The sequence below is a fragment of the Schistocerca americana genome, chromosome 1 (genome assembly GCF_021461395.2).
Source record: "Schistocerca americana isolate TAMUIC-IGC-003095 chromosome 1, iqSchAmer2.1, whole genome shotgun sequence".
Taxonomy (NCBI): domain Eukaryota; kingdom Metazoa; phylum Arthropoda; class Insecta; order Orthoptera; family Acrididae; genus Schistocerca; species Schistocerca americana.
This window is the reverse complement of record NC_060119.1, coordinates 1,089,025,952-1,089,051,747: the sequence shown is the minus strand read 5'-3', so window position 1 is coordinate 1,089,051,747 and position 25,796 is coordinate 1,089,025,952. Positions and strand designations below refer to the sequence as shown.

The following is a 25,796-nucleotide window of genomic DNA, read 5'->3' as shown; positions in this document are numbered from 1 at the left end:
GGCACGCACTCAAACACGCGCCACAGTGTCGTCCGGCTCTGCTGCGTTACTCGTACCATAATGGCGGCGTGCCTCACACAGCGGGTGGTACTCCTGGCGGCTATCTGTGCTCTTCTCATCAGTCTCTCAGGTCAGCTGCTCTCATCTGTAGCGTTTAAATACAACTGATTTTCTATTCGCATCATATGAATCTTTTCTCTGCTGCTCTTTTCATATCTTCCTGTGCCCGATATATTGACTGGAAAATTTCTATACGCTCGTCGGTTGAACTTTTTCGTGTGAAAAAAAAAAAAAATCTGATGAATCGATAATATCTTTCAGACTAATACCGCATAAGCAACAGTGTTTATAGTAGCACAGTAGTTTCGTCTGTGACGTCATCGTGCCAGTGTAGGCGCATATGCATAATCGTTACGGATATTAGTTTTGAGTATAGTTCTAAATTGGTGCGGTACGGAAACATTTATAACTCGGACGTTGATTCCGTTGCCGTTGTAAAGACCTTGCGGAGCACTACTATGATAAAAAGCGAGAGAATAAAAATATTCCCCGGATTATAAGTGAAAATCGGTATAAAACTGAAAGTTACGAAGTAATGAAACATGTCATCTCATATGACTCGTACATTAATATGCTCAGATTTACAGAAAACGCAAGTCAGAGGAAAGTTCTCGTCTGACAGAATCCAAAAAGCCAAAAAGGTCCAGTGCCGACCGAATGCGAGAGCTACGGCAGCGTTCGAAAGGAAACGAAAAACGAGCGCAAAGCAGTTTACACGTAGCTGGTATACAGCGGCGAATGACGGTCCAAACTTGTAATTTATCTACTCTGTAGCCATTATACTGTTCTGTGTAAGCATTACACTAAAAGAACTGATAATTAAATTAAGTATTCATGTTAAACACTAATGATTCTATCCCGAAGTTTTCATGAAAAATCTACGACGCGGACTCAAACTGCACACACACATTGCTTTACCCTCTTAGCAATCGTCTGTGTAGAAATATGTAACCACTCTACAGACAGACTGCATTAGTTATTGTCGTATCTACATCAAACTCTGAACATCAATGTACACGGAAAGCCAACAAACACAGACAGTTACTTATAAGTCTTCCAAACATCTGAACTCTCATAAACAAACTGCATTCAGTGCTTTCTTACGGAGAGCAGAAAAATTTCCACTTACATGTTGCAGAATATGAGACAGAAATAGTTTTAATTTTCTCACATATTTATCCTTTGCCAAATCCTTGCTGCGAGTCTATGCGAAAAGTGTATCTACTCCAATCTATTCGGAAGAGCTTAAATGTCTTGCGAACAAAACATTCAGTGCAGACAAATATTTCGCTGTAATTCAAGAGGAGGGCGGAATTTAGGTGCCATCGCGCAGTGAACTCGTAAAAGAGTCGTTGAAAGGTGTGCCACGTTTCGTAAATTCGGAAATAAATCATATCTACACAACTGTTGAAATTGTAGTAACCAGTATTTTGAGCTTGCCGGATGTAGAATTCGGAAAGCGAAAAAAATCACTCAATATGGTGAGGTACAAATGATTTCTCATGTAACAGATACTTTTACTGATTTGTCCACTTTGTACCATAATGCCAGTTACACGATGAAAAGTTTTCAGTTGCTACATAATTATAATGATTTTTTCCGAAATCTTCTTGTTTCTTTACTTGAGATGATTGGTAGTAATGTTTAGTTGATTTACATAATAGGATGATTACGTTGTCCAAATGATTACGTTAAAGGGTGAAATAATAACAGAGTTTCTTAATATTTGACCCTCTGAATGAGCGTGGATTGAAGTATCAAGTCAACGGCGTTGCATATTCTACCGCCAGCTATCGACTTACGCTTACGCTCACAGAAAAAAGTACCAACGAGAAAAAAGGGAATGGTGAACACAATGATACATTTCGTATAGGGACTACAGGGACAATCAATTCACAATTCAATATAAAATCAATATTCATGTGAATAGTTTCGGAAGGAGCAGCTGGAGTCTGGAGGAAGAAATAAACTGTTGAATTTCCAAGGAACCATTTCGTTGTCCTCTTAGAGTGATTCAACAAAACTCTTATACTTTCTGGGAGTGGTAAAAACATTGAACTGCACTCCTTCCATATGCCTTCGCCATTACATTAAATTATTGTTCTTTTTTTTTTCTTTCTTTTACTGTATGATAACTCATGTGTCCCTACGTCGATCGGTTTCTTATGCTGCAACACTGGATCCGGAGATGGCTGTAGAAACCGGTAGTTCTATTAATAAAATCTGTGCTTCCTATCCGATTAAATAAAAGAAGCAATAATGATTAGATCAACCACGGCGCTCCTCTAAAGAGTACTTCCATTTAATTTAATTAGTTAATTGTATTTTTTATTTTTAACCTTTATTTTCTACTCCTGTAGTTATTTTTCGTTGCTGTCCTATACATTCTATGGGTTGGGGGAAACGAAAATCTGCACCTTGTCCAAAGATTATGTTTCTAGTATGGTGATAGTTATGGAATTTATGTCAGGTACACAAACGCAGTCTTGAAACGTCGATGATTCAATAATTTCCTTCAATTGCATTACCTGGCACAAAATAACACTTCAGTAGTAATAGTTGTACAATAAAACACTACAGTAATAATAGTTAATTTTTTTTGTACCACGGGCTAAATGACAGGTGAATGGAATACGTTAATTACTTTTACAATATCAAAGGTTGATAAGTATTTTTTTTTTAATATGATGAAAGTTTTATCACTTCACATGTCAAAGAAACTGGTATAGGCAATCGTATTCAAATACAGTGATATGTAATCAGGCAAAATACGGCGCTGCAGTCGGCAACGCCTATGTAAGACAGGTGTCTGGCGCAGTTTTAGATCGGTTACTGATGCTGGAATGGCAGGTTATCAAGATTTAAGTGAGTTTGAAAGTGGTGTTATAGTCGCCATACGAGCGATGGGACACAACATCTCCGAGGTAGCTATGAAGTTGGGATTTTCCCGAATGACCATCTCACGAGTGTGGCGTGAGCATCAGGAATCTGGTAAAATATCCAATCTCCGACATCTCTGTGGCCGGAAAAAGATTCTGCAAGAACGGAATCAACGACGACTGAAGAGAATCGTTCAACGTGACAGAAATGCAACCCTTTCCCAAATTGCTGCAAATTTCAGTGCTGGACCATCAACAAGTGTCAGCGTGCGAACCATTCAATGAAACATCATCTATAAGGGCTTTCGGAGCCCAAGGCCCACTCGTGTACCCTTGATGACTGCACGGCGCAAAGCCATACGTCTCGAATGGGCCCGTCAAGACCGACATTGGACTATCAGTGACTGGAAACATGTTGCCTGGTCGGACGAGTCTCGTTTCAAATTGTATGGAGCGGATGGACGTGTACGGGTATGGAGCAACCTCATTAATCCATGGACCCATGGACCCAGCCTGTCAGCGGGGGACTGTTAAAGATGGTGGAGGGTGCAGTTAGAGTGATGTAGGGCCCTTGATACGTCTAGATACGACTCAGACAGGTGACAAGTACGTAAGCATCCTGTCTGATCACCCGCATCCATTCATGTCCATTGAGCATTCCGACGGACTTGGGCAATTCCTGCAGGACAATGCGCCACCCCATACGTCCAGAGTTGCTTCAGAGTGGCTCCAGGAACTCTCTTCTGAGTTTAAACACTTGCGCTGGCCACCAAACTCCCCAGACATGAACATTACTGAGCATATCTGGGATGCCTTGCTACGTGCTGTTCAGAAGAGATCTCCAACCCCTCATACTCTTGTGGATTTATGGACAGTCCTGCAGGATTCATGGTATCAGTTCCCTCCAGCACTACTTCAGACGTAAGTCAAGTCCATGCCACGTCCTGTTTCAGCACTTCTGCGTTCTCTCGGAGGCCCTATACCATATGAGCAGGTGTACCAGTTTCTTTGGCTCTTCAGTGTATACGCATTTTTGTATGGACGAATATTTCCTACAATATAAAGCCGGAAATACGACTGAGAGTAGACTTTCTTTGTACTGAAAACTGAAGTAGCAACTACAATATCACAGACCTGCTTCCATAGCCATGCTCAGTAATGCTTGTACGGCTGGTGGCGCTCGATTGGAGGTAAACAGGTTCGAATTTCGGTGCTGGAAAATTTTGCGGCATGGTAAAGAGATGTGATGGCGTGTAGTTCCTAATCAACTGCCTTCGCGTCTATACCTTCCATTAAGTTGCAGACCTCTCCACAGTGTCACATGAAGTAAGTGAATGTGACACTGTGGACGACGATCCATCCTGTGGATGAGTTAGTTAAGCCTGGAGGCTCCCTTAAAGCTATTAGAAAGGAGTAGTGTACGTGCCAGCATCGGATTTCACCCTCCCCCTTCCCTTCGTCCGTAACAAAGCAAACCTAACACTACACTATAAAATTACTCATCACAGACATCCACAAAACACAGACATTGTGCATAACGGGCCAGAGGAAAACATTGGAAAACCACCTCCAGCTCGTAGGACCTTGTCTAGAATGGCAATGCAGGGTTTCTGTACTTGTTGCCCTCTTCGCTGAGTAAGGGACTACTCTGACTTGGGATGATTACAGAATGACTGTCTAGGTCTGGAAAATAAGTCCGTAAGATGATATTGCTAATAAGGAAAGTGTTAATATTTTTTGATGTCAAGTTTAGCTGGAAACCAACTGTGGCTGGCAGAATTAAGAATTAGCAGCTGCGTAACTGTCTTAAATTTAATAGACTAATAATTTTTAATTACTGCTGCTATTAAACCTTACAGAGTATAGGGTCGTGGTGCACAAAACTCTTCTGTTCCCAACGTTTCGTCCTGAACTGCTCTGGACATCTGCAGACTCAACGAAGGAGCGAAACGTGTGCTTCAGAGCAACAGCTCTGAAGATGTCCAGCGGAGTTCTGGACGAAACGTTAGGAACAGAAGATTTTTGTGGACTTCGACCTTATACCCCGAAAAGTTTACCAGCACCAGTGCCATCTGGTCGTGAAAGCCTTCGTTCTGTCAACTTTTAGTTAGTTTCTGTCTTTCACTTGTTTCTGCTGCATTAGATTTGACAAGATAACATCATAGATATGTTTTCACATCAAAAAGTATGTCAGCAAGGTTGTAGTTCAGGACAGAGTAATGGTTCTGCTGAGCTTGAATGAAAGGACGGCATATGGTACCCTTGTAAAGGACCACACTTGTTGTCATCCGAGTTATGTGAACTAGGAATTCACAAACAAATTTACATACAAAAACATTCGAACTATTTAGATAATGTGCCTTTTTATTTGATTAGTAGCATTCATATGTGTAGCCTGTTGTGTCACACAAGAGATGTAATTTACCTTGAAATATATTTGTTTGTTGACAGCGCTTCTGAAATAAAAGTACTTCTCTGTTTCAGCTGCCATAGACTACCATGGACCCTTACTCTCGAAATTAGCTGCTGCCGAGCAACTGGGTGGTAAGTATGAGCAGAATCGCATTTTTCAGTGAATAGGGAAACAATGTTTAACAAACACACTCACACGTATATTAAATAATTGAAATAGTATTTAACATATTTTTAATAGGTCGTATATTTACTGTCTGATTAACGTGATTTGAAATCTATTGCCTTAGTAATACATGTTTGCAGGTTCGAATCCTGCCTCCGGCATGGATGTTTGTGATGTCCTTAGGTTAGTTAGGTTTAACTAGTTCTAAGTTCTAGGGGACTAATGACCTCAGAAGTTGAGTCCCATAGTGCTCAGAGCCAATACATGTTTGCATCATTGAAAATAATTTGTCGAGAGTCTTGCTACTCAGCTTACCATAGCCTTTAAGAGTATACAGCAAGGACTGAAACAATCAGTCGTTGAAGGATGTTGGTAGCCATAAATGTAGGAGTTAATGTAGCATGTAGATCTCTCAGCTTTGTCAATAAATCATTGAGATTGGTTAACAAGCTGAGAGCTGCATGTTCCTACATTCATGTTCATGTAATGAATGGAAATTAACCTCGTGTTAACCTGTTTCTAAAAATTGTACATCTACTGGGTGAATATATGGATAAAATGTTTCAGAAATACAGGAATGCTGCTGATAAGTTTCCTTAACAGTTCTGATTGCAAATATTGCATAAATCGCATCATATCTTAAGATAACTTCACATGAGAGTTAATTACTAGGGAAATATTCTCACAGAAATTATGTATCAACAATCGCTCCATACAGTAGGAGTTATCAAACAAACCGGATTAAATTAGTATTGTATTTTTTTTTAAATAATTTAAACAGTAGTGAAGATTAAATATTTTTTCATTTGTGTGGCCATATTGTCGGTCGTTACTTTGCAGTTCCTGAGGGTATTTTCGTTCTGTTTTTTACATCTTTAATTAGCTCCTTTGAGTGGTACCTCAAAGAGGTTTCGTTATGAATAGAATAGGTCGTATCTATTTGCATAGTTATATTAAGCGCTGGCAATACTGATTTAGAACTGTGATCGTTTCCTAACGCCACTGAATTGTGAGGCCCATTACTAACTTTTTTGTCAGCTAAGAACGAAAGAAGTTTCGGTCAGTGTACAACTTCCTTTGTAGCTACACTCTCACAATGTTTTAACAGACATTCTGTTTCTCCACTTTTGGTCTGTTGCAGTCGTGTTGCAAAATGTAGCTGTTCTTTAGTCACTAAAGCGAATTACGTCGAATAGAACCAGATGTGACAGCTGAACGCCATCTGCGAACAACCTACCTTAGTCACGGGGCAACCTCAAGAAACGTCAACGATTTTCAGTACTTGCCAAAGACACGTGTGGTTCTATAGCAACCGATCTGAATCTGCGTTGAGTCATCGAAAATGAAATTTCCACGTAAGACAATGCTAATATCTTTTGACATGCTAAGCTATAGCGCCCACATTGAAAGAATATTTTCCATGAGCATCAGGACCTCTATTGCTTCTTTCGTTTCGGAGATGTTGGAGGGAGGAATAAAAAAATTGGGGAGATTGCATGTTAATTCTTCTGTTTCACATTTACGTAGAAAACACTACACTGATGTTTGTCAGACATACTCAATAACTGACGTTAGTCAAGAGATTTTTCAATCAAATAAATTTGTCATGTAATATAACTGTAATGATTAGATTGGAACGTAGTTCGTAATTTGTATGATATGGTACTGTGCCTTTCATCTGACTCATGTCGTTTATATAAGGCGTTCATAACTAATTTATTATTTATTACTTTTATGGTTTTTAAATCAGTGAATGAATTACCCTTGTGGTGTGTGGGTAATATTATTGTGCCTTCTATCCGTCTTATTATCCTCCCAAACAATTTTGATATATGAATTTAGTTCCGCCTTAGCAAGTGCATTAATTGACTCACTGTAGGAAACTGTTCATTAATCTATTTCAGTAAACTTGCGTGGGAAATCTAAAAATGAATTACTAATAATTATAAACTCTCTATCATTTGCACGTGAATGACTGAATGCAGGGTTTTATGAAATCCACGGTCAAGAATAAACGGAATGGTGTTCTTTGCGCCACATAGACATTATAACATGTTGAGGTTAATTTGGACATAATACAGTTTTAATTGCTATTTAATCATTAGAAATGTAACTACTATTCTCTTCAACTTCCGACCGTGAAGCGTGTGTACACAAGAGTTGTTGGGTCCAGTGCTGTTCTGCAAGCGTCGTTCTCATGCGCGTGCTAATAGTGCGACTGGCGCAATATGTTTGTTAACGAAATTAACAGCACCAACACCAATTAGACTCTCTCAAATAAAATTTGGCCACACTGAACTGTTTCCATTCGTGTGTGTGTCAGACACACTTGAAATCATCGTCAGACTTAGCCTTTGTAAGCAATAGGCTTGCGAGATGCTTGCCGTTACAGCCAGAGACTCAGCGAGACTTGTTCGCAGAAAATGACGTCACTTGCCTTCCCGCTGATGTATATTAGATTCGCTTGCACAATTCTGAAACGTGTGGCACAACAAAAGCTCTTCCACCGTAGTTCCGAAACCGTGGCTACCGAGCCGTTCCTAACGACTCCCACGCCATATTACCTGAGACTACTAATCATTCTGATGTGTCTGGAAGGTCTGTGCGAATTACATTACGTCATACACTCGGCGTTAAAATTAGTTTCGTTGTTACATTTAAAGATTATTATATTATTTTTCTAAATAAAATACTTCAGATGTCAACGAACACAGTCTTGCCTCAAAATGAAACAACTATTTATCTTCTCCATCTATATGTTCAAAGACGTTTACATTTGGTATCAGTTTGAAGATGCCGGAACATATATTGAACATTCACCAGCAATAAGACAATTTCCTTGATATCTCGAAGTTATTTCCCCCTTCACCGCTGTTATCCTGCAATTGAAAGGCCGAAAGGCTCAGAGAGTAAAAGCTTCCAGTAGCATTGTACCTCCAGTTCATGATGTTTCCACTTGTATTAATAGGCAACGCCAGAAACTTCTAAGAAAATAATATACAAATCTCATACAAATTATACCCTTTCAGTTCAGTACATAGTAGATAGTAGATACTTATTACGAAGTTGTACCATTAGTATGTTAGGCAATTAGGAAACATATTTTTTCAATTATTTTGAACATTCGTTTGTAAGACATTGTGCTGCCTTTCCACTACCATTCCCTCTCTTTCGAAACCAACTTGTCGCGGTACGTGATGCTTTTCGTCCAACTTCAACTGTCTCTTTGGTCAAGATACCAAATCATTTCTCACCTGCCATGCTGAGAGGCCAAACTTGGACATCTGACTGTCTCTTCTAGTCAAGTCCTTGTCTCCTGCCCTGTAACCTTTTCAAGAAGATTAATCTAGCCAACTGAAATAACATCATCTGATTCACCTGTAGCAACGCATTATTAAGTGGAACCATAGTAAACGGGTAAACAACGTCCGGCTCGACAATTGTGTCATTTAGTTTACTGGTTGCGTACGCCGAGTTCTTGATGTGAGAGCACCATGGGCCAACGTCCGGTCGTAGTAGTATTTTCAGGATTGAGAATCGAACACAAGGGCAAACCAATGACACTGACCACCTATTCGATTAACAAGTTGCTGATAACAAGGGCGTTGTTTGCTGATTGGATTCCAACACTTAAGAGAAGACCTAGAGGCCGATCTCATGTAAGGCAGCAGATGCCATGAGGTAGGAAGCTTGCAGGAGCAATATGACTACATTTGGCTGAATCAATGAAGCGTGCTGAAGTCTGGATAAGATCTTCGTTCAGAAGTGGATTTCAAATCTATGATGTTCACTAATATGATATACATTAATACAGGAAATTTTAAGTACAGTTTGTACAAATGTGGTTTCGTGGAAGCCTGACAACTGTGTTTCACTTGTCACTTTGTCAAAATATCACCTAACCTTCTCATAACACTAATTATTCGTTTTCAGAAAGTAGGTCTAGCTAATTCGTAATCACTTGTTTCCGTGGTATTTAGGTTTACTCATGGATGAGCAAACTCACTATAGTCTTCATTTTGTGAAACATACACTTGCCAGTAATTCACAATGTATCACTACTTTACGACCTAAATGTCAGTTCATTATTATTAAAAGACAGTTTTTCGACAATTTTCTTTCTTTGCAGTGGATACTCTAACGCTTTGGATGACCTGAAGTGGTGAAGAATGTGTGTAAACTCCCACTTCTTCTTGAGGTTGTCAGCCGACTTACCTTGCTGGGTAGCTTGCTTCTGAAACCTCCTTTTCTCTTCTTCTCCGAAGTGTATTTGCAAGGAACAGGAATTTCTCAAGACCCTTTCTACTTATAAAAAAATAAGCAGACGCACACAGTTTCTTTTGCTTCACTTAACGATATATATTCAAACATCAAAACTTTTACAAATTTCGTACGAGCTGTCTAAGGCGCTGCAGTCTTGGACTGTGCGGCAGGTCCCGGCGGGGGTTCGAGTCCTCCCTCGGGCATGGGTGTGTGGGTCTTTTCCTTAGGATAATTTAGGTTAAGTAGTGTGTAGGCTTAGGGACTGATGACCTTAGCAGTTAAGTCTCATAAGATTTCAGACATATTTGAACATTTTGAACAAATCTCATTCTCCACATAAACAAACACTATCAAGTAAGTCTCCTCGCGCATCCAAAGGTTAGAAACAAAGGTCTCTTCCACATAAGTGAAAGTTGGCTTAAAAACCAAGTCCACTTTCATACTGAATCGGAATACACGTCTCATCGTCTCCAAGTCCAAGACGAGCATCCACTTCACAATATTTGAACTGTTCTTCCTTTTTTTTCAGTACAATTGTCAAAGTTATAAAACAGTACGGAATAATACAGAAGTTCCTCGAGTCTGCCGTGTTCTTTCATTAAAATTCCATGGTACGACCGGCAAACACTTTTCGGTTCCGTTCGACCGCCGTGTCTACAGTCTTCTTACTACAAACTTCGGACCTGCACACACAGACAGGCGACGCGCAGCAGACAGGCTTTCTCACACTTATATTTAAAATATCGTGTGTTCGAGACGGTCGAAGGCCGAGTAGTTCTAGAATTTACGCAGAAATTCTCGAAACACTACAATACATGATGCATTAATCAGTGACATTTTAGAATTGTTATATAGGACTTCAATAATATGCTAGATGTCATTTACCTACATCATTGTTTTGCAGTTCGCATCGAAGTGGTTGGAAGAAGGTCCAGAGAAACACCTTCAAACTATTTCTCGACCGTTACACTCAGCACTTGGGAAAAATAAACATTTAAATCTATCCACGCGAGCTCAGACCTCTCCTATTTTATTACTATGGTTATTTCTCCCTGTTACGAGTGAGACAGGTTAACCACCGAAACATGCGCTATTGGTCTCTTGAGAACCCCTGTTGCTGTGTCAGGTGGAACGTCAGCACCCATGGAGTGTAAGCGTGTTGTGTGAGATAGTGAAACATCAGCTCACAAACCCGGTTTTTATGGACGGAACACTCAAAGCGCACAAGTATCGCAGCCTCCTAGCAAACGATCTTCCACGGATGCTAGAAGGTGTTGCTTTGCAGATTAGGAGGAACCTGTGCTAAAAATATGATGACTTTCCAGCACATAGGGCACGAAGTACCACAGCATGTGTTCGCGAACTGTTTCAGAACCGTTGGATTGGAAGCAGAGACGTGTACCTTGGACCGCCCGTTCTCCAGATTTGAGACCTGTAGACCATTTTTCTGTGGGGAAAGCCGAAAGACGCTACCTAGACGGACATACCAACTACGCCCGATGACACGCAAGGACGTATTACTGCAGCCTGCTCGAACATCTCCGCTGAAATTCTAGCACTTGAACCGAAGTGGTTGACGTCTATTGTGATATCGTGCCGCATACACAGTACAAGAACGAAGTGCATTTTTCCTACACTCTCATACACGACGAGCATGTCGGTTAGTTATGTGTTGGTAAATCTCATCGTCCATTCACGACCTGCTGCTTAGACTGTCACACACTAACTGACTTGCAAGTCACAGTACACTCAAAGAACAAACAAGCACACTGTGAGCAAATACAATAACATTGTACTTAGTAACTACGTAGGTTGAATGACACAAACAAGTGTCGGTGTGGGAACTTTTCGAAATACGACATCTCACTATCAGCTTTTAACGCGTCCTCTTATATTATTATGTTTTGCTAGTTGTTAGAAAAATCTTTATTCAGTCGGTTGTGGAAATTTTGAAATAAAAGTTATTGTGGAAGTCACGTAGCAAATATTTCGCGTAAAACGCTGTTGCGACACAGGCAAAGATCAATTGTGCAAACTAAGCCACTGAATACTGCAAATAATGTTATTAAAGAATACGGCCGACTGACTACATCAAATAAGAGGGCACGTACATTCGCGAATGAGTGGCAAAAAAAAAAAAAAAAAAAAAAAAAAAAAAAAGAAGCGTTACTACTGTGTAGGAAATATAGTTACGCTTGTACACATTCAGATGTATGCGAACATACGAACGGGATAAAGGCACGTACATTTTGAGTGCAATCATTCTCCGTGGCCTGGATGAAAAGAATTACAGTTAAATGCATTTCTTCATCCTAGAACGTAAATGTGTGGACTTCGAAATTAAATTAAAAGAATGATTGCAGGTTCTGAATGTCGCGGAAAACATATTAAAACTGACGGTAGCGGCCACGAAAGGAAAAAGAAGAACACGTTCACGTACCTCTATTGTTGAGCAGCGTCGCCGTCAAGATCGTCGCCTCCATCTAAATTCTCTGCATAAAATTAAAATAATAGTAATAATTTTCCAGAATTTCGGGAGATGGGCCCATGGTATCACAAAAGACGAAATCGCTCTGCTTCAAAATCGCTTTCATTATTTAAGCCAATTTTATCTGTAATAAATGGCACAACACGTCTTAACGTTAGGACAGGGTAACAGCGAAAGGTAACTTATTCTATAACTAATAATCGAAGAACGTAAAGCTCCTTTTGTTCAGCAAATGCTTTACGCAATAATCTCTGGTAGTTGAACTAGTATCTATATATTCATAAAAAAATTTATATAATTCCTTTACAAGCTCGCACTAGAATCTTGCAGCAAACACCACTGGCCTTCTAATTTAACCTACTTTTAGTCTATTAATGTCAGAAGGCATTGTTCCATATAAAAAGTGTATATGTGCACAAAAACACATTTTCTAAGAATTATTACAATCTCATTATAATAAAACGAGGCCATGATGGCCAAGCCATTCTGTGAAAACCACACATCAACATCCTTTTTCATTTCCGCAATATTTTCTGTGCAAGTATATTACAGAAAATCCACCAATATTTCTGATCATTGAAAGTGTTGATTAAACAGTTAATAAGATGATCCTATGAAAAGGCAAGTTGCTACTCACCATACAGCCGAGGTGCTGAGTCGCAAACAGGCGCAACAAGAAGACTGTCACAAATAAGCTTTCGGCCAGTAAGGCCTTCATCAAAAGTAGACGACAGACACTCACACACAACACGCACACCCACACTCACACACTGACGCAAACGCAGCTAACACAAATATGACTGCAGTCTCTGGCAACTGCAGCATCTCCGCCATACGGTGAATAGCAACTTCCCTTTTCATTATATTGTTGCAGTCCATCTTGGATTTTCTGTTGATTGAGTTAGTTAGATGAATCAACCATAGTGGAAGGCATTATAGTTTCCTTCCAATAAAATTTGGTGAGAGCTACGATACGAGCCAGTATTTCAAGAATTTTTGTGCTATCGTTTCGTTATCGCATAAAGTTGAGGTTGAGTCGCTTGGGAGGAGAAAGATGCCCCACTTGTCGGCAAATAAGATTTTAAAAAAATGATGAACTCTGAGTGCTACTCAACAAACACTGCATCCCTGTGGATTTTCCAGTAGAAAAATGCAAGCGTGTTTTATCGTGTATTGTACAATAAACAGGCGGGTGAGGACCAGTTTGTCCCTACATCTACATCAACATCTACATCTACATACATACTCCGCAATCCACTATACGGTGCGTGGCGGAGGGTACCTCGTACCACAACTAGCATCTTCTCTCCCTGTTCCACTCCCAAACAGAACGAGTCAAAAATGACTGCCTATATGCCTCTGTACGAGCCCTAATCTCTCTTATCTTATCTTTGTGGTCTTTCGGCGAAATGTAAGTTGGCGGCAGTAAAATTGTACCGCAGTCAGCCTCAAATGCTGGTTCTCTAAATTTCCTCAGTAGCGATTCACGAAAAGAACGCCTCCTTTCTTCTAGAGACTCCCACCCGAGTTCCTGAAGCACTTCCGTAACACTCGCGTGATGATCAAACCTGCCAGTAACAAATCTAGCAGCCCGCCTCTGAATTGCCTCTATGTCCTCCCTCAATCCGACCTGAGAGGGATCCCAAACGCTCGAGCAGTACTCAAGAATAGGTCGTATTAGTGTTTTATAAGCGGTCTCTTATACAGATGAACCACATTTTCCTAAAATTCTACCAATGAACCGAAGACGACTATCCGCCTTCCCCACAACTGCCATAACATGCTTGTCCCACTTCATATCGCTCTGCAATGTTACGCCCAAATATTTAATCGACGTGACTGTGTCAAGCGCTACACTACGAATGGAGTATTCAAACATTACGGGATTCTTTTTCCTATTCATCTGCATCAATTTACATTTATCTATATTTGGATTTAACTGCCATTCTTTACACCAATCACGAATCCTGTCAAAGTCATCTTGTATCCTCCTACAGTCACTCAACGACGACACCTTCCCGTACACCACAGCATCATCAGCAAACAGCCGCACATTGCTATCCACCATATCCAAAAGGTCATTTATGTAGATAGAAAACAACAGCGGACCTACCACACTTCCCTGGGGCACTCCAGATGATACCCTCACCTCCGATGAACACTCACCATCGAGAACAACGTACTGGGTTCTATTACTTAAGAAGTCTTCGAACCACTCACATATTTCGGAACCAATCCCATATGTTCGTACCTTAGTTAGGAGTCTGCCGTGGGGCACCGAGTCAAACGCTTTCCGGAAGTCAAGGAATATGGCATCCGTCTGATACCCTCGACTGAGGTTCCAAGGAAATGCGCCACGGTCGTATTTCCGGTCAACTGACATCAGCTTGTTGCTTGTCATTTCCGACAACTGTGTCTCACACACATGGGTCACCATCTTCGTTAGCCATCGTAGCACAGCCTGTGTTGTCTTCCTGGCAAGATGCATTCGCTGTTGTCAACTACCTCGTTCCTCTTGATCCCACTGTGTCCAGGTACCCAGCAGAAAACCGCCTCTTTCTCTTCGCCTTGCAGGACTGCCGCCTTGTACCATCTGGACTGCCTTATCTACTTGAGCTGCCACAGCTGCATGAGCTGCCTCAGCTGCTGGATTTGGGCTGCGTAGCTGGCCGGACACCAGACTGGCCAGAGCTGAAGCTCCGTTGTTTGTGTTCGCAGAAGGGGCGCCCCGAGCTCCTCGGGCGGCCTTTGGCCCACCGTACGGGGGCGGCTTCGGCGGCGGTCGTCACCACCCGGGCTTCGGAGGCGGCTTCCACCAGCCCGGCTGCGTTCTCTGCGGCGGCGGAAGACCCGGCGGCATCTCTGGCTCCTTCAGCAAGTCCAGCAGCAGCTCCTCCAGTGGATCTATCAACTTGTACGTACCAATACATGCCTGGTAGAGGATAACCGTGATTAATATACAGGGTGGTCCATTGATCCTGACCGGGCCAGATATATCACGAAATAAGCGTCAAACGATAAAACTACAAAGAACGAAACTTCTCTAGCTTAAAGGGGGAAACCAGATGGCGCTGTGGTTGCCCCGCTAGATGGCGCTGCCATAGGTCAAACGGATACTAGCTGCGTTTTTAAAATGGGAACCCCCATTTTTTATTACATATTCGTGCAGTACTAAACAAATATGAATGTTTTAGTTGGACCACTTTTTTCGCTTTGTGACAGATGGCGCTGTAATAGTCACAAACATATGGCTCACAATTTTAGACGAACAGGTAGGTTTTTTAAATTAAAATATAGAACGTAGGTACGTTTGAACATTTTATTTCGGTTGTTCCAATGTGATACATGTACCTTTCTGAACTTATCACTTCTGAGAACGCATGCTGTTACAGCGGGATTACCTGTAAATACGACATTAATGCAATAAATGCTCAAAACAATGTCCGTCAACCTCAATGCATTTGGCAATACGTGTAACGACATTCCTCTCAACAGCGAGTAGTTTGCCTTCCGTAATGTTCGCACATGCATTGACAATGCACTGACGCATGTCGACAGGCGTTGTCGGCGGATCACGATGGCAAATATCCTTCAACGTTCCCCGCAGAAAGAAATACGGGGACGTCAGATCCGGTGAACGTGCAGGCCATGGTATGGTGCTTCGACGACCAATCACCCTGTCATGAAATATGCTATTCAATACCGCTTCAACCGCAAGCGAGCTATGTGCTGGACATCCATCATGTTGAAAGTACATCGTCAATCTGTCATACAGTGAAACATCTTGTAGTAACATCGGTAGAACATTACAGCATACATTGCACCATTTAGATTGCCATAGATAAAATGGGGCCAGTTATCCTTCCTCCCATAACGCCGCACCATACATTAACCAACCAAGGTCACTGACGTTCCACTTGTCGCAGCCATCAGGGATTTTCCGCTGCCCAATAGTGCATATTATGCCGGTTTACGTTACCGCTGTTGGTGAATGACGCTTCATCGCTAAATAGAACGCGTGCAAAAAATCTGTCATCGTCCCGTAATTTCTCTTGTGCCCAGTGGAGGAAATTACACTACGTTCAAAGTCGTCGCCATGCAATTCCTGGTGCATAGAAATATGGTACGGGTGCAATCGATGTTGATGTAGCATTCTCAACACCGACATTTATGAGATCCCCAATTCCCGCACAATTTGTCTGCTACTGATGTGCGGATTAGCCGCCACAGCAACCAAAGCACCTACTTGGGCATCAATATTTTTTGCAGGTCGTGGTTGACGTTTCACATGTGGCTGAACACTTCCTGTTTCCTTATATAAAGCAACTATCCGGCGAACGGTCCGGACACCTGGATGATGTCGTCCAGGATACCGAGCAGCATACATAGCACACGCCCGTTGGGCATTTTGATCACAATAGCCATACATCAACACGATATCGACCTTTTCAGCAATTGGAAAACGGTCCATTTTAACACTAGTAATGTATCACGAAGCAAATACCGTCCGCACTGGCGGAATGTTACGTTATACCACGTACTTATACGTTTGTGACTATTACAGCGCCATCTGTCACAAAGCGAAAAAAGTAGTCCAACTAAAACATATTATTTTTACGTACTACACAAATATGTAATAAAAATGGGGGTTCCTATTTTAAAAAACGCAGTTGATATCCGTTTGACCTATGGCAGCGCTATCTAGCGGGTCAACCACAGCGCCCCTTCAAGCTAGACGAGTTTCGTTAATTGTAGTTTTTTCGTTTGATGCTTATTTCGTGAGATATTTGGGCCGGTCACTATCAATGGACCACCCTGTATAACAAATGTTTTTGCGTTTTCGACCTAGCCTTCTTTAAAAATCAATGTACTTTGTCCAACATCTTTTCCATTGATAAGATTTCATCTAATTAACATCCGTATACAGGATGATCGTCATTTACAGTGTAAATTAACACATATGAAGGTAGACGACAGCGCCGGTTGGTTACAATTACAATACAGCAATTCACAGAGGTCCATTGTGGGCTGCAATTATAGTATGAGAGCGAAACTCATTGAATATACTACAACGTTAATACGGAACCGATTTACCCAGGAAAAAAAAGTTCCAATTTTGGCCACCAGGTGCAAATCTGGTGATGTGAATGCAAGGAAGATGAATAAAAATGTTTCCGTATGTAACGGATTAGAAATAGGACGCGGGCAGGAAAGTTAAATTAAGTAGTAAGGAAGGCATAATGTTGATTGTATTACCAACTGCCGCTTACACAATTTGTTGAATACAAGGACCGGAGGGATCGGCTAGAGGCTGCGCAGTGCCAGATTTGCACATAGTGGCCAAAAAAGTAACTATTGTTTTTCAAGGGTAAAACGGTTCCGCATTAAAGTATTATCTTATATACAAAGTTTCGCTGCCTTACGATAATTACAGCCCACACTGGACCTTCGTCAATTTACTTATAAGCATTCGGTAGAACCAGAAACACTGATCTGCAATCAAGGCGTCTGTGACTTAATTTCGAATGTGTGATAACAAGCTACCACTGACAGAACATAAAACACTGTCGAGCACTGAGGACAGTGATTGAGAAAGATCGAGTAAAAGCAGTGGAAGGAATCACTCTTGAGCAGACAAACTAGCACAATGACTGAGCGTAGCGTTCTCGCTTCCAGCACACGGGTTCCCGGGTTCGATTCCTGGCGGGGTCAGGGATTTTCCCTGCCTCGAGATGACTGGGTAGTGTTGTGTCGTCTCCATCATCATCATTCATAGCCATTACCGTTGGAGGAAGGCAATGGCAAACCACCTTCGATAGGACCTTGCCTAGTCGGTGGCGCGGGTCTCCCGCATCGTCCCCTACGCTCCTCGGGGTATGGGACGTCATCATCATCACAATGGTCGAGCAGCTCCTCGTAAGCCACACATAGTCAGTACTAAACGACACTTGTTGTGATGGAAAGGGCGACGCCACTGGGCTATAGATGAGTGGAAACGAGTAAATAGTGTAATTAATCACGCTATACCCAGTGGCTATTCGATGGAAGTGTTTCGGCTTGGAGAGTGCCTGGAGAACGTTACCTGCCATCACATGTAGTGCCAACAATGAAATACGGAGAAAGTCGTGTTAAAATATAGGGGTGTTGTTTATGGTTAGAGTGTGGTCCCCTTATTGTGCTGATAACAACGCTAAATGCTTATGTATTTTACAGCATTTTGTAGCGCTTACAGAAGAACAAGGTTCGTATAAGATAACTGTTTCAGCACGACAATGAACAATATCATAAATCAACATCAGTGAGGCCGTGGTTTGTGGACAATAAAATTTTTGAAATGGACTGGCCTGGTCAGAATCTCGACCTGAATCGAGTGCAACGCCTTTGGTATACGTTAGTACGTTCACTTCGCTTCAGACCACAGCATCCAACATCAGTCCCTTCGTGATTTGTTTTCTTCGGGAAGTTCCTGCACAGACATTCAGGCAACTCATTCAACATGTCCCCAGCAGAGTTCAAGCTGTCATGAGTCCACATCTAATTGGGCTCATATTTGACGTAAACTCACGTACGATGTTCATGAGTCAAAATGGTTCAAATGGCTCTGAGCACTATGGGACTGAACATCTGAGGTCATCAGTCCCCTAGAACTTAGGACTACTTAAACCTAACTAACCTAAGGACATCAAACACATCCATGCCCGAGGCAGGATTCGAACCTTCGACCGTGGCGGTCGCGCGGTTCCAGACTGAAGCGCCTATAGCCGCTCGGCCACAACGGATGGCTGTTCATGAGTCATCAGTCATCATATTAGCAATGTTTTTCACTGAATGTGTATAGTCTGTGGTTAGCGGTATTAGGTGACCATCTCATAGGGGCACTTATTCTTCGAAAACTCGACCGTCGAGAATACCATCGGTTTTTGCGACGGAATTTTCCAGGATCGCTTGAAAAATTCCTCTTGTCCAACCTTGGGGTGTGTGGTACACGCATAATGAGGAACCGGCATATTTTTATGATGATGAAAGACCATGTTTAACGTGCCAAAGTGATCCCAGGAGGATGGCTTGGGCAAGATCTGTTATTTTACCTCCATTACCTACCCCTCCAATCCTCTGGATTATCCTGTTTGGAATCTTCCTAAAAGTGCAGTGTACAGCACTCCCATTGCTATGGTTGACGGAGTGGAGAAACGAATTGCGCAATGCTATCAAGCTTTAAGAAGTGATCTGTTGGTGTTTGAAAGAATTAATAATTCACTGGAGAGGCGACTGGAGTATTGCAGCCAAATGGGTGTTGAACATCTCCTTCAACAAGTATGAGTGTACACTAAAATTTAATAAGTATTGTGCCGAAGTAGTATTGTATTTTTTACTGTCGTAGGCCATGGGAGAAATATGAACGCAATTAGAACGGGACTTAATCGAAAAAGTACACATTGCACTACCTAGGACAATGAAATGGCGAAAAGTCTTTGGTCTTCATTTCACGTGTTCATTGTCACTATTCACCTCCATGAAAAGAGATTCGTAATATTTTTAGCATTTCGAAAAGTTATTTCAGATAAAAGAAGTTAGCAGCGTTGACCTCTATATTAGATCTACTTTGCCTCGTCACGAATCCTCCTATTTCTGAGAATTTCACGTGAATGATTAGACTCCTAGTTTGCAAATACTAAAGTCGAACAGTATTACGTTTCTCAGCACTGAACAGTAAATCTTATGTGGTTTGTGTCCTAGATATTAATTTTGTTGAGTCACTCAAGATATTTGCAGTTCGCTTTGACTAACACTTTACCTGCGAAAAGTACGAGACCAAAAATAACGTGATAAAATCGATGTTACGTATAAACACAGTAATATATTGCCAGCCTCTATAACCTGTATAATCTTAGAGATCTCTAAACTTAAGCCTAAAAGGCTACAGAAAAAGGCATGTCGCAGAATAGTGAGTAGCTCATGAATTTAAATTCGAGCTCGGCTTCGTATCTACCGTTTTAATCGATAGATTTCACTTAGGTCCTGCTATCGCGTTTCGTTAGGTCTTTTCTTTATTACATTGCTCACCTTGAAAATATGCACCATATTTCTAGCTATCTTACCTACAGTCTTCAAACGGCCTAATTTTACACTAGACATAATACGTGACTGAGGTACAAATTATTGTGCCTGCACCGTTACCACTCATGTATATGGTCCCGAGATCGAAATATCAGAGACAGTTGTTGGAACTCGGCCGAGATGTAAGTGGCTCAAATACCTTCCACGGAAGGACTTTCCCAGCAGTGAGTAACTCACGCTCCTTGCACAAAGCGCCACCGGGCAATCCCTAAAGTGAGAGTGAATCTAAGTTGTGAGGTAGCCACGTTTAACCACTGCCGAGCTCAGGCTACTTGGTATTCGTTCTAGAACACTCGTGTAGGCGAGATTAGCCTCTCGGCGTAAGGCAAGCCACAGCTGAAGCCATTACCTGTACTGAGCTTTAAAGTAGCCTCCGTACGCCCATCGTGGTCACACGAGTGGGTGAGTTGTCTACAATTTTATGTACGATGAACGCCATGTGGTCTTCGTCGTGGCCTAGGAAGGCCCTCGGACACTGGTGAAGTCCACAGTGAGCGTGACCCGACACCTCGGACGGACTACCTCAGCGCGCAGTCCATGACACAGGCATATCAAACCTATTATGAAGCCATAATGACTGTTAATCGGCCGCTAATGTTTCCAAAACAGGAAAAGATTTTTCACAGACTGCTACCAGTCACAAAATTATGATGATCTACTAAAATTATTTAATGAAGTTTCGAACCACAAACCTTACCTTCATGCTACAATGGCAGTACAAAAAAAAACATTTAACAAAAATTCCCATACATATTAACGTTGTTCTTTACAGTCTTCGCTTGTGCCATGGTCATCCTGTGGAGAAAAAAAAGATAAGCCTTCAATGTGGGAGTATTCACTTCGTTTGTTGGTCTGCTGTTCACACAAAAAATTAAATAATCATTTATTTAGTCCGTACGAAAGGGATGTCTTCTTGTGGTGCTGTCACTTACCTCCATTGCTATGGTTACTTGTATCTTGTTAATTAATGTTCATACACTTACAAAGGAAACATAAAACATGTCATCATAATTAAATGTAGAGTAGGTGGAGTGGAGTAGAAAGCAGATGGCGTTCAGAACAAAGCTTGTTTCGATTTAACTATTGATGTTTCAGTCATGGTGTCATGTATTAGTTGGAAAGTATTTTGCAAATCATACTGTCACATCTCTGATGTTTGTCATCAAATTATATTACAGTGAGAGAGACTGTGACCACGTGATGTTTTAATCGTTAGATTTCCCTTTTCTTTCTATGCGGAGACTGTAAAAAACTACTTTAATATCTATATGTAATTTTGTAATAATATTTTCTGTATTTATGTTATCCCCCGATGATTAGTTTTGTACCCCGAAATATGTAGCTTCATTAAATAATTATTGTATGTCAACAAAACTTTGTGACTGATAGTGGTCTCTGAAAATCCTTTTGAAACCAAACACCTCAATCGGCAATTCCTTTGCTTAATTAGTAACGCCTATGGTGGTAGAATCCTTACTGTTGCTGCAGCCATACAAACACAGCACTGCCGCCACAGGCACACACGTCGCAGAGACTCTACTGCTACACAACCGGTGGCCCACACACAGTGTCGCCTGCTGTTAATGGCTGAGTAGTTTAGTATAATTTTATTTCAATACCAATATCTGCACTTCAATATTGCAACAGATATCAGTCAATTAGCACTCAAGAAATGGATTAAAAAGTCTCAACAGCAATAAAACATTTATTTACAATAGGTACCGGTGTCGGTCAGAATGTGATCATCTTCAGATCATTTACATCATGATGGTAAGCGGTGGCAGGGAACGGAGCAGGTGTTATGACTTCACGAACATACACTCGAGCAGCTTACGTTCGTGGAGTCGTAACACCTGCTCCGTTCCCTGCCACCGCTTACCATCATGATGTAAATGATCTGAAGATGGTCACATTCTGACCGACACCGGTACCTATTGTAAATAAATGTTTTATTGCTGTTTAGACTTTTTAATCGATTTTTAAAAGTTCGTTTAGCCAGACCGCTGTCCCCCAGGAGAAATACTCTGAAAAATAACGAGCACTCCATCTCACCTTTCACCACTCTTAACGCCATCTTTATTTTTACTACTTTCGTACAATGACATTATGTCAGTTGTACAGCATGTAAACCATGTTCCTTGTTTATTTAATCTCTCGTTATACACAGTTATTGTTACAAAACTAACGACAATTTTATCTTCTCTTACAGTGGTCGAAAGAAGTAAAGTAACAGCCGCGACTTCGAGAAACGCAACGCCCAACTTTTAGCAGGTCATTTCATTTCATTGAAACGCACTCTCTAAATAAAGACAGTTCTCACTGTGAAAAATACTTCTATTACATACAGAAAAACAAAACACTTTATTCCTTGTTCACTTTGTAGCTGGAGACTGGAGGCACAAAGAAATGTAGCTGGGTCTATCATCAGTGAGCTATTTGTCGACAGGCTCCACAATGGAGTGAGCTTCACTGTATCGACTATTTTAGTTCGTTGATTAAAACGATATTTGTAATACATAATAAATCAAGACATCTTACACCTTGTCATCAAAGAAATTACGTAATTGAAATACATAAAATACACCTATATTTTTGAGACACATTTCTCACAGGTTTCGGCACTGTGAAGTTTAAGAAGAATCACTCTATAGAATGTTCTCATTGTCAACATTCCTCTTACGTAACATCCACAAGATGGATTTATTTAGGAAATCCAAAGAAAAAAATCAAACTCGATATGGTATGTTGTAAAGTTATTGATTTATTGCTATGAGAGGTGTTAGGCAGCGAATAAGAAACAAACACTCCCACTTGATCTAGTAAGAAGAGAAAATGAAAAATATATATTTCCTACGATGTATGAAAGTTAACAGCAAGGATTATTTTCCCTTATGAGAGTACTAATTTCAGAATTCAGACCAGCCGCACAACGTAGTACTGCAGACACAATATAAACTGTCGGAGTAATCACCAGATCAGGCTACAGTCTGGAGCGAGCTGTAGGAAAGTACCTTTGCAGGTTTCCCAAGAATTCTGAAAAATTACTGTCGTGGCTGATTTATTGAAGCAAACGTACGTCAGATAGTTAAGTTAGTTAGTTTCGTGTTCCATGTGTAACCTCCCCCTCACTTATCGACCTTAATGACAGTGAAAAATTAAACCGCGTGTACCTAATGGAAATTTGGGAAAATCAATCGTCACCGAAGTTAATCTGTCGGTAAAGAGGGAGGAAAGGGTTACATCTAAATGAAAGGGAAAATGCAAATGAAACTGGTGGAAATTAATTTTGAAAAGGGGTAAAGTTAATAAAGAAAGTAAATGTACGGCCGTTACGTCAACAATTAACTAGCAGTAATTAGATATTTGAGATTTGGGGGAAATTACGGTCACCAGTCCTAAGGACAATTACTATAGTAACTGAAAAAGAAAGGTTATTACACATATAATTAGCACTAGAAGTGTGGCAACTGAAGGTTGACTCGTGTCGTGTGAAAACTGAAAGTTTGTCAGAAGTAATAAATGTCGCTACACTCTGACTTAATTTAGCAAAAGAATTAATAAAACCGGAAAATTGAAAGTTAATTTAGTGACTGAGATTAATAGTGAACTTTGTTTCTGAAGCATATCGAAATGCAGTAAAATACAGTTTGTCTTGGGCTACCTCAACAATCATTTCAAAAGCTACTTGAATCTACGCAATTTAGAAATAAGAGATTTATCTTTGAACTTGAATTAAATGATTCTGAACAATTAACAATAGTAAAATTTAGTACGTACCAAGCTGAGCTGGAGTCACAGGTAAGCTAAAATATGCAAGCAAAACTCGCACTCTTAATTTGTGCTTGTGTAATCCAAATATTGTAGCCAGCTATGAATACCTTAACTGAACTTTGAAATTAAAGTAGTGAAATCCAATGCTTTTACTTTAATGCGGGCGTTTGAATTTCAACGACACTCGAGTTCATTCCGGAAAAGGAAGGGACCCTGCTTGGTAATGCAATTGGGACAATAAGCAACAAATGTTCATGCTAAGTTGCTGTAGTTATAGTTACGAAAATGGAACAGTTTGAAAAGCTGAGGTCTGCCATACAGTTCTAAGACTTTACGTGCTTCCAGTCTTCCTTGTTGGTTGATTGAATGTTTGAAGCCGTCGATCGACGAGGTGGCGACAGTCACTCATTGTCGGCCGTCGCTGTTGCAGAAGCTGGATGTTGGCGCGCCTTCTTCTCGACACGGTCACCAGGCGAAACGGGCTCTTGATGTGCGCCAGCTAATGCTTCCCGTTCGCGACACCGTGTCAGAAACTATCATAGCAAGTCGAGCGCAATTACATGCTGCCCAACCCCGAAAGCGCGGCAACTCGCGGGAGCGTCACACAACACACCTGCTCCACTGCACCACCCCAGCCAGACTCCCTCTGCTCTGCCCGCGCTCCACGCGGCAGAGTTAACACTACCAAAGATCCTAAACACTTTGGTTCTCCACATGACCTATCGATGTAATCCTTCGATAGCATAGTTTTCCCTAGGCCAGACCCAGCGTAAAAAAACAAATAATATTTACAAAACAAACCAATTATACATCGACATAAATGCATAAATATATACAAACAGTAAAACAATTACAATATACAAAGACACAGATATGTTATATCTTCACGTAACAAAATAAGGAAAAAAATTTGCAGTGCAATAGATGGAAATAGGAGGATATGCATTTCCGGCGTTACACATGGATCATTAGCATGATAAATCGCAGTGATGTGGAACGAGTCATTTTACATTAAAATCGCAAATTATTTTGTAAGTACGGCTATATCCTGAACACTTGTAAACTTTATTACTATTTTTTGCTATTATTAAATATACAAATGTGCGGTAGTAATTGCTACCCGCCGCCTTTTACGCAATACATTAATAGAAATTCTTCTACGGACTAAAAGGAGTGGCCAATTTTACTTTGGTTTCTGTCAGACGTTTTACGTCACTGGACAAGTGATCAAAAATTTTAGTTGCAGAACTGTGCACCCCTCTCTGCGCTAAAGACCATAAGTGTGGAGACGTGTACAGTGGATTATTTACAACAAAATTCGAGACGGAATGGAACCGTAGTCAGAATGCCCAACAACTTAAACAAATGTCTACAAGATGATGGTGGGTGAGGACCACACATTATTCTTACAGTACGTTTTCTGTCTTAAAGATGAGTTACCCCAGAACATTATTTCATATAAAATTATTGAATAAAAATATGCAAAATATGTCAACGTACTGATTTGTCTCTCGCCAAGATTGTTCTAAGTTCTAGGGGACCTCAGCTGTTAAGTCCTATAGTGCTCAGAGCCATTTGAATTTTGTTTCCATCTATTGACGAAGTTACCGATTTCTGCCTTAATGTATACTTTCTTTGA

General features: G+C 40.9%; 1 protein-coding gene across 1 annotated transcript; it reads left to right on the top strand.

Moving 5' to 3' along the window:
* Nucleotides 1-23,015, top strand: LOC124550437. The gene is made up of 4 exons (XM_047125312.1): nt 1-130; nt 5,424-5,483; nt 14,987-15,182; nt 22,596-23,015. The coding sequence occupies exons 1-4, from the start codon at nt 61-63 to the stop codon at nt 22,609-22,611; spliced, it is 342 nt and encodes a 113-aa protein (XP_046981268.1). The 5' UTR covers nt 1-60; the 3' UTR covers nt 22,612-23,015.
* The last annotated feature ends 2,781 nt before the right edge of the window (nt 23,016-25,796 follow it).